Source organism: Clinocottus analis, unplaced genomic scaffold (genome assembly GCF_023055335.1).
Source record: "Clinocottus analis isolate CAN_PGR_092001 unplaced genomic scaffold, fCliAna1.0.p SCAF_23, whole genome shotgun sequence".
Taxonomy (NCBI): domain Eukaryota; kingdom Metazoa; phylum Chordata; class Actinopteri; order Perciformes; family Cottidae; genus Clinocottus; species Clinocottus analis.
This window is the reverse complement of record NW_027175965.1, coordinates 6,960,893-6,976,793: the sequence shown is the minus strand read 5'-3', so window position 1 is coordinate 6,976,793 and position 15,901 is coordinate 6,960,893. Positions and strand designations below refer to the sequence as shown.

Genomic DNA, 15,901 nt, shown 5'->3' with positions numbered 1-15,901 from the left:
AAACAAACAGACATTTCAAAGTCGATACGGCTGCAGGACGACAGACTCACTCGGGGGAGAGAGAGAGATTAGAGAGAGGAAACAGTCTGACAGTGTGTCTGTTACAATAGAGCGAGTGGAGGGTTTTCTTCAAAACCTCTGGTTCATATCAACCCGACATTTGTGGACTTATGGGACAAATTATTTTCACAAGACTGTAGTTTTAGCACTTGGGCAATCACAGAAATATTTGGTAGAATCGAGCCAACAGTGATCTGCAGGTGCTGATGGATTTCATGAGCCTCTCCAGCTTGAGACATTTCAAAATGTCCAAACTATGGAGTAATAAAAGGACAATTCGATCCAGCGTTTTTTTCAATAAATACTGTATGTGACGCACCCCATTAGCAGTTGACAGTAGTTTGATTTTCGCAGACTGATACATGTATTAAATATCTCAAACTGTTGACCTTAAAGAATCATTTATTCCATTTTTATTTAAACCTTTATTCAACCAGGAGAGTCCCATTGAGATTAAAAATGCTATTTTTCGAGGGAAGGCAGGCAGCAGCATAAAAAACACATAGTTACAGACAGAAAACATAGAACAAGACAACTTTAAACAGTCAATTGAAGAAACAGAGAGAGGTTAAGAGTGACTAATCTACAGTTGATCATCTCAAATGGCACATTCTGCTTATTGTGTGTCACGATCCTCTCTCACCGATGTCACTTTGTGTCCTGGCACGTAACCATCTGTTAAGGACTCCTCCAACAAACATGTCTGTCTTGTATGCATGAGCTATGTGTGTCTGTGTGTGTGTTTGAGTGTGTGTGTGTGTGTGTGGCTGCATGCCCGCATGTACAATAGGTCAACAACCTATTGATGGCGATCTTGTTTTCGCAGTAAACTAAAAACACCTGCAGCCTCTTTGCCACATGATCTGTTACCTGGTTTTTTATTAAAAGAACATGCCAATCAGCTTTTGGGAGTGTTTAAGATGGAAAACATGTTATTCTAGCTGTATGAAACACGAGTATGAGGGAAGGGAAATTCGAGCGGCCGCTGCTCTGTACCTTCAAGGTGAAGTGCGGGTCGTCGCTGCCGTTGGTTGCGGCGCTTTGCTGTCCTCCCTGTGCTGTACGGCCGACGGAGCCGGTTGGGATATTCCTCCCTGTCGAGGCTGTAAACCATCTGTTATTTTAAAACAAGGGCTGAAAATATAAGTCAAGTAATCCATTGATCAGTTGGGAGAAACATTTTGGTAGCGTTAATCGTTTAAGTCATTAACATGTTACTCCTGCGGCCAGTTTATAAAATGTGAAGATTTTTTCATTACATAATGTATATCTGTTACCGCTTTGGATGTTTGAGCCCACCTCGGATCTAGTTATTTTTCCATGTTATGAACTAGACACACAATTGATTAATCTAAAATAACCAACGGAATAAACGATCAGTGGAAATAACTGATGCTTTTCTGAATGAGAGGATTTGCAGCTTTTTTTTTATATCTGTAGGTTTTTGGACTGTTTGTAGAACAAGACGTTGAGGCCTTGTTTCCACGTAGTGTACAAATACAAATACAAAACACACACACACACACACCACTGTGTTCATTAAACCAGGAGGCGATCAATCCATTAGATTGATCAGCGTGATGTTGACCTCAGAGCTGGGATCTACTGGCTGAAGAACAGCAAGCAAAGAGGCGGGACTACCCCCGAGAGGGAGTGTGTACGAGTTCTCTCGCTCTCACACAGACACACACAAACACGCTCTCTCTCCCCTCTCTTTTCGTCATTGCTGCACATACACGGGGTGTGAGGTAAAGCCGAGTCAGACCTCGAAGCCCAAAGTGAGTCACTCGAGCTTCCTAGCGTCACAGAGCCGAGGCTTGGTCCTTGTACTCACGCTGTAGTCAGACTGAGACTCAGACACTGTAACGGACGGCAGCCCCACTCAGCTCTGCACTCTTCACACAGCAACATGGGAGCCTGCTGCTTTGACAAGAAAGAGAGGAAGTTAGGGAAGCTAAATGGTTGGAGAAAGGTGAGTTTTCTTTGATTTGTTTGAGTGAGACAGAAAGAGTTGTACTCCTGTAAAGGACAGTTGAGTGCCACACTTCTCCTGTGGCTCGTTTAACATGCTGTGAATTTCACAAAGTTTCACTTGCTCCTTTGTGAGCTTTGGTGGTGTTCATGGTCCTCATCGTCAGAGGAATTTAAACACATTTTACTGCTGCGGGTGCTGAATGTGTGCTTTGGGATCGTATTCCTTTTCAAAGCATGTGATGTTGACTTGTTGTTGCTGTTTAATACATACATGTATATTTAAAATGTTAAGAGCGATGTCTTTTTTTACTTGTTGATGTTTGTACTTTCACTGCTTCATGCAAGAGGCAGTGGTGCAGGTCATTGCATTGCTTCACATGTTGTATTGTAAGACACCGAGAGACATGCCATCCTATGTTTTGGGATTTTTCACTTGTCTTTGTGTCCAGTTACTACTTTAGTTTGTGGAATTACTCAAACATTTCTCCCAGTGTGTGGAGACTGAAGTAAAATACAGACATTCTCAAAACTATCTCTTGATTCATAGAAAGATAACGATGGATTTGTTGTAACGTCTCATTGCATGAGCTTCTGGATCTGTCCTTGTGACAGCTGCGGTTATGTTCTCCAATGTTAAACTGATTTCATCCCAGGCTGTTGAGTGACCGATAAGCGATAGTAATAGTTACGTAGTTCAACTGTGTAGCTGCTGTTGGAAAGCAGGCCTGTAGAGCCCAAAGCAAGAAAAGAGTCTATAGTGACGTCTAAAAAGAGGAAAGCAATCGAGGTAATGAGCAAAAAGACCATGGATTTGAGTGACCTTAGGCACAGCAAGGTGATGTGTGCATTCAATTTCAGTGTTGGATAATGCAGTAGAGGTTTTGTTGATTCAAAAGTGCCTGATTTGTTGGTGTAATACTGCCTCTGTGGTATCGTGCATGGGGGTGCTTCTGCTTTCGAAGCAACCAGAGCTTAAGCAAGCGTAGCTGCGCAGCCTGCTTACTGTTCTCCTCCGGCCAGCAATGGTGTGTGTGTAGCCCACCACATCTGACTCTCAGGCCTTGAACAGCTGGGAGTGATGCGAGTGAGCCGCTCAGCTGAGAAATTGCTTCCTTACTTTATTCTCTCCCTCACTTAGTTGTCTCTGGTTCTTAAAGCCGACAGTTACTTTTGTTTTAAACATCAGAGACACATGGATACACTCGTTCTCATGCAGACACACACTAGCGTGAGTGAGTGCGAGGAAAAGAGAGGCTGTCTGTAGCTTCCTACCAACGTCCGGCCCGTACGTAGGCAGGTTCCCTGATCTCTACCGAGCTACGTCACTGTGGGTATTTTTCATTGCATTGAAGTTACCAGCCTGCGTCATATCTTTGCTAAAATTAAACCACAAGCTCTGCAAGTGTTCTGGTGTAGAAGGAAATATTGCACAAGTCAGCTAAACTGCATAGTGTAAAGATGTGATTATCTTGATAAATTGATAATAACGATGGTGAAACCTCATTGTGTAATTCACTTTTTTCTTCAAAACTGTCACACTTCCATCATTTGTGAAGACTTCCTCATAACATGTGTTTGCATAGTAAAATTGGATTTATTCAGGTTCATCCAGCACTTCTGTTGCTGTAGGGTTAAGAGGTCAACACTCTCTAAGCAGGCTGAGCTACGCAGTCAGAGCGCAGTGCGCCCACTAGTGGCCCAAAGGCACAACTTCAAAGTGAACCAGTCCAGATGGAAGTTATTTCAAAACAAATCATTTAGATGCTACAGGCTCATGATGCAGGCCTCACTGGACCAGTGTAGTAATTTAAAGCATTTCCAACAGTGGACATTTAGAAATAAGGTACCACGATAGGTTCAAAACAGTAAAATTGTTGACAAAACAACAACAAGAGACACTTGAGGATGGGAAGAAGCAAATGGGTCAAACAATAGATATACAGTACGTTGGAAAGAGATGCCCTCAGAGCTCCATGAGGCTAATATTCCTCCAGCAGCTCAATGTCAGCAGGAGATAAAGAGGATTCCCCTGAATGAAGAATAAATCAACTACACAACACCGATAACACAATCATACAGAAGCATGGGCATTAGAGTGTAAAACATGTGAAAAGTCGGCATCAACTGTGCTTAAATGTTGATAATAGCATTTGTGTGCGTGTGTGTGTGTGTGTGTGTGTGTGTGTGTGTGTGTGTGTGTGTGTGTGTGTGTGTGCACTGAGGCATTTCTCCCTGCCTCTGGGGAAGCGTAGCTCTTCACCACATTGCAGAGAGACATCCCCCGCTGTTATTTCAGGTTTCTTTATATATTATGCAGTGAGCTGTTACATAAAGAGCTGCCTCCTCGGTTTCTCTCTTCTTCTTTTTTTTACTTCATTTCCTGCTTCCCACCTCCCTGCTTCTGGTTCTTTCCCTCAGTGGGAGGATAATCCGGGATCCTCTCAGGGAAGCTTTGATCTCCCCCTCATCTTTTTCCGAACTCGTACACGCACACAAACACATGAGACTGCGAGATTCTCCGGGAACTTCTGTTTACAGTTTCCCGTGGATCGGCTTCTGAAGCGACGAGAACTATACGGATGTGTTCTCATTAGCGTCGCCTTGCAGCCGCCCTCGAGGGGTTTCACCAACAGTCGTGACAACAACAAAAAAAAATCCCAAACGCAGCCGTCGAGTATCGGCCAGCGGGCACGGAGGTAACGGTGCATTCCAGTCAGGTGGCCCCGGCCTTGTACGCTGCAGCAGCATCAACACCTGCTCCAAGGACAGCCCATTGACTCTGCCAGCGAGGCAGACAGACAGAGAGATAGATGACTGTGTTGGCAAGTGGCAGCCGAGAGAGAAATTGACATGTAAGTGGTGGAGAGTGAGGGAGAGGAGAGCAGAGGAGGGGAGGGGGGATGCCAGCAGAGGCGATGTGTGTGGTGTGTCCTCGTGACAGCTCAGCACATGTCTGCCTGGGAAGGGAAAGGGGAAGCCTCTCCTCTCCTCTCTTCTCTTCCCTTTTCCTCCTTTCAAAACAGCCCTGGCTGCCTGATGCTGTTGCCATGGCGTAGCAGTGTGCTGGTAATTGGCACACACACACTTACTTACAGGCCGAGAGAGGAAAAACGTGAGCTGTTGTCACATAAATTGGGGAAGGATGCAATTATCTCCCATCGCTCCTTTTTCTTGTTTTTTTCCCTTTCTCCTTTCCACTCTGGGTTGTTGAGCCTAGCTTTCCACAGACACCCTGATAGCATCTAGTATCATTATGGGATGCGGATAATGGCCGCAGTGCTCGGGATGTCAGGAGACAACAGAAGAAGGTGATAATGGAGTACAGTCGATGTGCATTTACACTCTTTAAACCGCGCTCTGTGTTGTAGAGGGAGGGCATAGCTGTATGGCTGCATGGCATTCCTTCACAATGGCTGACTTCATCAAAATGCAGTGGCCGGGAAATTGAAGAGGATGGGATGTATATGCAGTGTTTGCAGGGCTGGAAAACAGGAGAAGAGCGGAAATGTTACGTCTCGAATCCAAGCGTGGATATTCACTCAAACATCCCTTGGCACCCTCATGTATATAACGTATATATGCCAAACTGGAATTAGGGCTCCCCCCACTTTCTGTCAAATCATGTGTTCTGAATCGAGCGTGTTGCTGGGGCTGGCAGACTACGGCAGGGGAAAGAGAGAGAGACGGAGGAGGGAGGGAACTAAAAAAGAGACGGAGAGAGAGAGAGAAGCAGGGCAGGAGGGGGCGTGAGCGCAGCAGAGCAAGACAAATCCAGTGGAGGAACCCCCCCTCCAGTCAGATGAACATCGATGCCTCACTCCCTCCTCCTCCTCCTCCTTCTCCTGTCTCCATCGTTGTCATTTTCCCCTCCTCCCTTCCTCGCCTCTCTATAATTCATCAGTGCACCGAGAGTCCCCAGCTCTCGGCTTCAGCTTCTGCCGCCGCTCCAGCCACCGGATCCTCCGCCTCCTCTCCTGGCCTCGCTACACCGCGTCGACCCTTTTCCCGGCATCCATTTATCCTTGCGTCCATCCCCGGGCATGGAGACTCAAAGCTGGCCCTTTTTTTCTGCTGCTGGGATTGAGAGCGAGCCGTCATCAAGCTGCTCTCTTAGCCGCTGAGAAGAGAATCACGAGAGGAGAAGAAGGAATCTTTTGTCCTTTTTTGGCGCTGAAAGAATCCTGTTCGCCTCCCTCTATTTTTCCCCCCCCCCATTGGATTACAGTTCTGGCTTTGTGTAGGAACGAGAAAACGGGGTCCAAAATGCCTGAAGCTAATTACCTGCTGTCGGTGTCTTGGGGTTACATTAAGGTGTGTGGCGCTTATTTACCTCGCGTGTTGGGATAACGCACCCATTTCATTCCCACGCTGAGCTGTGTTTCTGTTGCATTAGGGGGCACGTCCCAAAACATATTCAGCATTTTAATAATGATTTTCGTGGAGCTTTTCAGATTACCGCATTATCCCAACGGCAGCAAAAGTTATTTCCATCGTGGTGATGGTGGTCTGACAGAATGCTGTTTTGTGGCTCAGGCTCCATCTTGAGCCCTCTGCAGAGCTCTGTGTGTCTGTATGTGTGTGTTAGCCTGTGTGTGTGTGTGTGTGTGTGTGTGTGTGCACGCGCATGCATCAGTCTGTCATAAGCAGCTACTATACTGCAGTGCCTGGGTCTCCGTGTACTGTTAAACGCTTCAGCCTCGCAGAACTATTTCACCTATTTAACACGGTTCATGATGATCGGAAACTTCATGAAAATTGTAATTTGTTGGCAGAAAGATGAATGCAGGCAACAGTGTGCACATTTTCCTGTTGACATTATAGAAATTCTTGCACACTGACGCAAATTAAACAGCTAAATGGGCCCCAAGAAATGGGATTCAGTGTATTAAAACTGTAAATTGGTTGTCGGGTGAATTGAGGGGTATTAAAAGGTGATGGCTTCCACACTGGTAAAACAAATAATTATCCGCACCCTAATTGATTTCAGGGAAAATGTGAGGGGTAATAAAATGTCCCCCACCCTCTCCTCTCTCTAGATTCCACACTGTTATAATATCATTTTGTAGAGCTGGTGGTATATACTGCTGAATTTTCCACGTTATCATTTGCCATCGTTTCTTCCAGGTTTTCCCTCAGTGGAAACTGACGACATGTTTTTCTCTCCCCCCTCCTCCTCTTCCTCTTTCTCTCTTGCAGTTCAAGAGAATGTTGAATCGGGAGTTGACGCACCTATCTGAGATGAGTCGGTCTGGGAATCAGGTTTCTGAATTCATCTCCAACACCTTCCTAGGTAAATACAAGTTGTGTGTACATGCACTCAAAATCACACTGATAAATCCACAAATGTGGGTTTTAATAATCCACACTGAATAACAAAAGGCTTTAATCCAATCATACAAATAAATGACCAAAATACAAATATACACAATATTTAGTGCCTCACTCAGATCTACACTTTTCTGTTTTGCCGCACTGGAGGTTCAGTACATGATGTTGCTGTGCAAGTTGCTCTTGCAGGCCTTTCTGTGGGGGCGTACCATAAAACACTGCGCCATGAAGCTTTGTCTAGATGTTTGTGGCATCGGGCTCAAATTGGCCAGAAAAATTGAAGTAAGAAATGTGCATTTCATTAATAATCAAGAGAAAAAGGAGTCTTTAAGGTGGCTTGCTATTGTAAAAAAATAAAAATAAAAAAAAAGCTGTTTGACTGACATGGGAGCTCGTTAGCCAGAATCAGAGCAAGTGGATTGGAACTGGATGCTGTCAGCTTGGGTTGCACATTCGGGATCTGAGAATAGATGGCGATCGTAAACATACAGTAAATATCTCTTTTGGAGTGCACAAATTGTTTCATGAGTCTGGTAGCAAACCACATGTTTAAGTCACTGTGGGGGGGAAATAATGTAAAACAGCACAAGTGACAATCAATCAATTTCTAAAAATGGGTTCAAAGTTGGCTTTTGATAAATGTGACATTTCCGTATAGAACCTTGATGATATCTAGAGGACTGATGCACAAAGTTGATAGGCAGGGAAATGGGTTCAAAGACATATAGAGTGACAAACAAAGAGGATACTTGAAGGCAGACAGTATGCACTTCAAGGTTGTTAAGACTATTTATAGAGAATCGATTGGCATCCTGAGCCAGTGTTGGATTGTTGACGGATCCCTCACCGCTGGATCATGGAGAGTGAGGGGAGGGTTTGAGGAGAGACCCGAGGAAAAAGCAAGCGAGGGAGGAGCCGACTGCAGTGAGAGGGAATATAGAGGTTCAGACTGAGGAACCCCCTTTGCTGGCGGTAAGATGAGCTCGGCAGATTTGGTGACTCATCTCAGTCTTAATGCATCTTTGTCAGCAGGTACACCTTGTTGCCTCTCCATCTCTTGCTCCCCATCTCACTGCCCTAAGAATCCAGATAGAGATGCATATCGCTTTGATAAAGAAAGCAGGATTACCCTGCTGGCCATGTAATGAACAAACAAGTGAATACTAATGAAAAGTGGGAGGGTGGCACGCAGCGCAGCTGGCCTGCTTTGGCCTCAACTGACCAGCTGTGCTGTTTAATCCTTCCATCTATTAAGATTAGACTAAAAGAAGGATCCATTCAGGCTCAGAAAAACTTTCCTGCCATATGTCTGGTTCTGAAGAGGTCAACCCGAGATCCACACCACAATCAGATTATTCTTGTAGTCGATCTACTGGGTTTTACATTTTCAGCTGATGGTAAGGCAGATTTCCTAACTGATGAAACAGTGATGGGGCCTGGATAAATAAAGATCCCAGAGTTCCTCATCGGCCAATTACAGACCAGGATTTCGGACTTTCCATGAAGGATTGTTGGCCGACAGCATGCTGGCTATTGACGTGTGCCTTTCCCCTCGCACAGCTGCATAATGTCATAATTCCCTTTGATCGGCCGGCAGCATTACACTAAGGGGGGGAAATGGTCCAAAAAAAAAAAAATCACCCTCCCTCATGCACCTGCGTTTCTCCCAGAAGAGCATATGGAGGAGGATGACAAAGAAATTGAAATAAACGTGGGAGGTGACGGAACAGCAGGAAAGAGAAGAGAGAAAAGGAGAGGAAGAAAAGGAGAGGAAGAACAGAGCAACAGACGTGTTTTTTACTTCAGCTGCTTCATTTTGAATTTGTGTAAATCAGTGTCTAAACAGAGAAGGAAATGAAGGGTAAGGAGAGAAATATGGATCTCAGGATCACGTTAACTGTGCCAAAAAACCACCTGAGCAGTTTATTACTGTCATCAAATCAACTGTGGAACAGAGTGCATTGCGTTTACAGTTTGCACTTACTTATATCGCAGTTAATAATAAAAAATGAAAATGTAGACTTGACTGCCTCCCAATCTGGTCTCTAATAGGCCACACACACACAAACACAACACAGCGGTGGTGGTAATGATGGATTGTAATGAATTAGAGGGCAATACATTGCTCTTTCCCTTGTTTCCCACGCAGCACATGTCTTAGAGCGCCTAATTGCCCATTCTCAATTACCACTGGAGGACTGAGGAGAGAGGCGAGACAGAGACGGAAAAGCAGAGAAAACAGAGAGCGCGGGAGAGGGAAAGTGATTATTTGAATTACAGCTGGTAATTGAATAACCCTCCACAGGGGAAGGCTAATAGGCCAACGATGAGTTGAGGCTTGACAGATGAGTGAGCAGCTCACATTTCGTGCCGATAGCCAGTCCCTGAAGAATGTCATTCAATTCTACTGTGATTGCAGTAAACACAGGGGCCAAGCAACATGGCTGCTCTCCTGAGATTATTTGAAGATGAACGCTTTTCAATGGAATATTGCTGGTTTTTGTGTGTATTGTTGGACTTCTTATTTGCGACCAGAACAATTGTGTTTGAATAGACTTAAAAGTCCCACTCTCCGCTAAATGATTTGATAAAGGAGTGAAAGATGCGGCTGCTTATTGAATGGCAGTCTTTATGGAACGGCCTTAAGTGTGTAAGAGCCCCAGCTCCCAATCTGTCAATGGACTGACCTATGAGAGTGAAAAGAGCAAGAGATGAAATGTGAGCCACCCGCTGAGAGACGAGGGGAAAAGAGTGCAGAGTGACGGAGACAAATGAACAGTAGGAGCTTCGAAAAGAGGAAAAAGAAAGACTGCAGGCGGAGGACAGGGCAGCATGAATGAACCAATGAATCGAGGCCCAGATGATGAATGAATGACTGAATCAATAAATCCCTGCAGATGATTCTATAGGGGGTCCTCAGGCAGCCTACGCATTGAACTTGTTTTTTTTATTGCTGTATGAGGACAAATGGAAATGTTCACCCTTTTCTTCCTCACAACGTTGACCCTTTTTTTTTTGTTCTCGCCCCTCTTTTAGACAAACAGAATGAGGTGGAGATGCCGTCGCCGACATCCAAGACGCGAGAGAAGAAGAAGCAGCAGCAGAAGCAGCAGCTGATGACGCAGATCAGTGGAGTCAAGAAGGTCTCCCACGGGCCGTCGATCTCCGGCAGCAGTATCTCGCGCTTCGGTGTCAAGACCGACAAGGAGGAGCTGCTGTCCAAGGAGCTGGAGGACCTCAACAAGTGGGGTCTGAACATCTTCACCGTGTCCGAGTACTCCCACAGCCGGCCTCTGACCTGCATCATGTATGCCATCTTCCAGGTATGCAGTGTCTGGCTCTCTGTTTCCTTCTTCACTTCATCACGATACTCAAATGATCCACGCTTGGTGCTAAATACATCACGATGTCGTTTGTTTTCCTAGGATCGAGACCTGTTAAAGACATTTAAGATCCCCGTGGATACGTTCGTGGCCTACATGATGACATTGGAAGATCACTACCATTCGGATGTGGCCTACCATAACAGCCTGCATGCTGCGGACGTCGCCCAGTCCACACACATCCTGCTCTCCACTCCCGCCCTGGATGTAAGTTATTTTATAAAGAGAGGTGTTGATACTGTAATGTAACGAGACCCTGTCCTGAGGTACAAAATGGAGCCCGTGACTTGGGCACCAGTGTGAATCCACAGAAATAAGGGAGCTCTTACATAAGCCCATGTGCTACTTTTTTAGGTCGCCACACCCCGGTTTTTGAAAAGCTCATCATCCTTCCATTGAATCATCTTTCCCTACCTTACTCTGGGAACTTCCCCTCTTTCCTCCAACACTTGTGCCTCCATGTCTTATTGGTTGGACTTTCCCTGCATTTTCTCACAGACACCGTGAAGTTTTACGTAAAAAGCAGACAGATTGTCATTTGGTTGAGGAAAAAAATGTAAAGCAATACTTCTCTGGCATTATGTGAGCTGGATTGTTCGCTCTGTTCCTTAAATTGAAGAAATGAACTGAAACAACATCATTTATTTAGGTCAAATTAAGGTTAGAAATCTGATATTGTCTGCAAATCTAGTCTGGAAGGTTGCCATGTAAAACCTTGGGGCTGGATCATTATCGCCACCATACTCGTTATTAATACGCATCCGTTTGTCCTTCCTGATGCTTTTTCTATCTTCTTTTTAGTTTAATGTTCTTTTTTGCCTCCTTCTCTCTTTCACAGGCGGTCTTCACAGATCTTGAGATCCTAGCAGCCATCTTTGCTGCAGCTATCCATGATGTTGACCATCCTGGAGTCTCAAACCAATTCCTAATCAATACCAGTAAGTTAAAACATTACTCAACGCTGCACTTAGCTAGTTAATTTGTTGCCTTCTTTAAAAACATATACATTGGTGCATTCAACATCAAGTCGTGACAAAGACTGAAATATTAAAATCTCTTTTTGATGCGACGGCAGACTCCGAGCTGGCACTGATGTACAACGACGAGTCGGTGCTGGAGAACCATCACTTAGCTGTGGGATTCAAGCTCCTACAGGAAGACAACTGTGATATCTTCCAGAACCTCACTAAGAAGCAACGGCAGTCCCTGCGCAAGATGGTCATCGACATGGTAAGATCTCCTGATTCATAGTCTCTGCTTTGCTTAATTTAAACCTGTCCAGATTGTCCTGATGCGGAGTACCTCGCTCTTTTATTCAGGTTTTGGCGACGGACATGTCCAAACACATGAGTCTGCTGGCTGATCTGAAGACCATGGTGGAGACCAAGAAGGTGACGAGCTCTGGAGTGCTGCTGCTGGACAATTACACCGACAGGATACAGGTAGGCAACAAAAACTTACTACTCCATCCATCTTTTTTTTTTTACCTTGAAGTGCCCCCTCTACACTTCCCCTCTAACGGTCTTTCTTGGATTTCTCCTTCATTAGACTGTTGTATAAACTGAGCTCCTTTTATAACACAGATTACATTAGCACATAACATTATAGAATTAGCCGTAAATTTAAAGAAAATCTAACTTCTCGTCAATCTAATTAAGTAATCTACCACACTTGGCTGTATTGTTCTTACCATGTTTGATTGTACATTGGAGATGCTTGTCGTTTCCAGGTTTTACTCATGCTCAAAAAAGAAGAAAAAAAGAAGAATACAGTTTTTATTTTCTTAGGATTCCCTCTAAAAACATTTTAAAAAACGTATTTGGTAAAGTAAAGTATGAAGTGATTAATAAATTACATTCTAAAAGTATAATTTAACCTTCATTATTCATCACTTTGCATCTCTAAATATCCTCCGATAAATTTAGGGATTTTTTGGGGAAATAACCCAAACTGAAAATGATGTCCCCAACACAGGGAATGAAATTTCATGAATTGCCGTTCTGCATTATTTGTAGGTGCTGCGTAACATGGTGCACTGTGCTGACCTGAGCAACCCCACCAAGTCCCTGGAGCTGTATCGCCAGTGGACCGATCGGATAATGGACGAGTTCTTCCACCAGGGAGACCGAGAGAGGGAGAGGGGCATGGAGATCAGCCCTATGTGTGATAAACACACAGCATCAGTGGAGAAGAGCCAGGTAGGCAACAAAGGACATATAGAAAGAAATGCGCGTATCATATGTGCATTATATATACCGATGAATTAAAATATTCTCCTGACTCCTTTCCAGGTGGGATTCATCGACTACATCGTGCACCCTCTGTGGGAGACCTGGGCCGATCTGGTTCACCCCGACGCCCAGGACATCCTGGACACGCTGGAGGACAACAGGAACTGGTACCAAAGTATGATCCCCCAGAGTCCCTCCCCGCCCTTCTACGACCAGGGCCCGCACGGACACGGCGGGGGGACCGGAGTGCAGGGAGGCGGGGAGAAGTTTCAGTTTGAGCTCACCTTGGAGGAGGAGGACCTGGACGGGATAGAGAAAGACGGCGACGGCGAGGAGGACGACGAGGAAGAGTTGGAAGAGGAGGAGGACAGTCTCGGGGATTCTCGTTCTCCTCCCCTGGACTATTTGGACGGTCACGAGCTGGAGGAAGGCCTCATGATGGAGCCAGCAATAGAGATCGTGACCCACGAGGCGTCGCCCACAGACACATAGGGCTTTCCATCGTCGGGCTCACGCGGTGATTTGAAAGTTTTTGGCAAAAGAGGGGAACTCCTTTTGCAGCTGTGCTTTGTAATAAGCCCACAGAAGCAAGGGCTTAGTTAGGTCCCGCACAGGAGGCGTCTTGCACTTGGGTGTTTGAAGCTAGACACGGACGGACAGTTTCGGTGAGGCGGCTTCAGAGTTCTCAGGAAATAATTACTGCGAACATTTTAGTCTTGATGGACAGGCGAGACTGAGGGTGGAACTTGAAGGATTTTTGGCCAGTTTGGGAAATGATTACTTTCCTTTTCTGGACTGGCATTAAATGGACATTGACACTACTGAGAGACGTTTTGTACCTTTTTTTTTTTTTTTTACAAATATGTTATGATCTAGAAGTAGCATAGAATAAGATCTACTGATGGGGACACATTTGTATAGCAAGAGAAAGTGTTTACTTTTTTCCTGTACCATTTGTCAAAGGACTTTCGTGTGCCTTTTTTACTATTGTCTTTATAATAGTTTTTTATTTATTGAACACTCTAGTATGTCTGTGAAATGTTTTTTTGTTTCTTATCTGAAAGAGCAAACTCTTTTTTGTATGTTACAAAGAGAACAGTCTTCCATGTATTGGGCAATAGAGAAATCCAAACAAACGTCGACAAACAACTCTTGGACAAACTCATCTGAATAGAGAAACATGAACACACAAATTATACGCACATTTTTTTGTCACATTTGTTTTTCAACCCGAGCACAATATGTTGTGGATTTCAAACGCTTATGTTCACTCATGGTTCTCGTTACATGTTGCGTTGTTTCAGACGTCGGTCAACGATTGTCACACTGAAATGCACCATATGTTTTCATGCTCCATCTCTTTCTACATCCTCTTTTCTCTTTCTCATTGTAACGGTCTGGAGACCATTTGGGGCTTCCTCCCTTTTCACACCAAAACCTGACTTCAAATGCAACATGTTCAACCCTGGATATGGAATCCTGCACTTGCGAGCGTGGGGTCAGATACTCCCTCTAAAATGCCAGTGTAAAATCAATGGGACAATTGATTTGTACAATTTGTACAATAGGTTATGCAAGTTCAAACCCTGATAACCTTCCATCGGACACCAGATAAAATCAGCAGAAATATAAGCAGCGCTAAAAGCAAAAAGCCCATGACACCAAGCTTCTGCCTAGATCTAAAATACGGTCAGAAATGAAGTCTACCGAGGACAAAATGTCTATTTTTAGCCCACAGGTATGCGGCAGTCTTAATAATCCCGTCATATGGAACAGGTCCTGACCCCGGACCCTTCTGATGTGACGCCCCTCTGCCGCGCTGCAATCAGAGCCCAGACCAGATGATTAAAGGTCCTCTTACGGCTGCCTGAAAGGCGCTCTCGGACCCTCATCAGCATCACTATTCACATGGTTGACAAACCCTTCTGGGCTCCATAGACCCGCCCCCCAAAACAATCAGGCCAGCTATTTCGTCCTCGGCACGAAAGAAATCACTCTCGTGCCGCCTCAGCTCATTGACGTCAATTCCCCCCGTCCACCCAACGACTGTGTTGGGTTTCGAGGACAGTCGGGTGATTAGAACCCGGTAGAACTGCCGGATTCAGTATGGCTTTATAAAAATAGAACAATAATTAGGTGCTCTAGTTTTAAAACAAAACCTATTTTTGCTTCTGAAAATAGTTTTAAAATGGTGTGCCGACCTCACAATTTCCACAACTATATTTTTAAAGGGTGTTTTAGCAATCCATAACCACATTTTTCCCATTTTCATATTGGTTTACTGATATACTCAAAGGTACTTCATCTAATTTCACCCCAGCATGCATAAGTGGCAATCGTTTGTGTGCAGTATGTATGTATGGAAGGTTTTGTATTTGTGTGTGTGTGTGTGTGTTTGGATGTGTTGACTTTGTCATCAAGCCTTACCCCCATCACTCCACGCCTTTGTCTCTACTGTTTGTTGCTAGGAGCTCAAGTCGGTCCTTTTTGCTGTTTATAACAGTGTGTATTTATTCTATACTTTAAGTTTGTAAATAAGAAATACTGGTTCAGTGTAAAATCTATTTTAATTTATATGCACTTGCATTACCTGGAAGTGGTGGTGTCTAATGTGTAGAAGGCTCTGAATTAGAGTCTTTTTATATGTGTAATATATATATATATATATATATATATATATATATATATATATATATATATATATATATATATATATGAGTATATATCTGCACAATATTTTGAGTGCCCAGCAGAGCAGCAGCTAAAGAGAAATGTTGTTGTTGTCATATTAGAACCTTGTAACTCCAAAATAGCCTTTTTTTTTATTTGATAAACATAATATTAAGCTTATTATGCATGAATATTAAACCAAAAATGTTTTCACTTTGGCATTAATTAATTTCTGAATTTCTTTGTTTGCATTGC

At 44.2% G+C, this 15,901-nt stretch overlaps 1 protein-coding gene across 4 annotated transcripts in view; it reads left to right on the top strand.

The window, feature by feature from the left end:
* pde4ba (phosphodiesterase 4B, cAMP-specific a) overlaps positions 1-15,613 on the top strand; it is a 132,898-nt gene extending 117,285 nt beyond the window's left edge. For 3 of the 4 annotated variants that reach the window (XM_068589577.1, XM_068589578.1, XM_068589579.1), the window contains 8 exons: positions 7,231-7,324; positions 10,399-10,685; positions 10,788-10,952; positions 11,584-11,683; positions 11,821-11,975; positions 12,065-12,187; positions 12,761-12,943; positions 13,037-15,613. In XM_068589577.1, coding sequence (XP_068445678.1) covers positions 7,231-7,324; positions 10,399-10,685; positions 10,788-10,952; positions 11,584-11,683; positions 11,821-11,975; positions 12,065-12,187; positions 12,761-12,943; positions 13,037-13,468 — 1,539 coding nt within the window. In that variant the 3' untranslated portion in view covers positions 13,469-15,613. Of the gene's footprint in view, positions 1-5,993; positions 6,346-7,230; positions 7,325-10,398; positions 10,686-10,787; positions 10,953-11,583; positions 11,684-11,820; positions 11,976-12,064; positions 12,188-12,760; positions 12,944-13,036 lie in introns of those variants that run through there. The other variant, XM_068589580.1, reaches the window with a different exon arrangement.
* Positions 15,614-15,901: the final 288 nt, after the last annotated feature.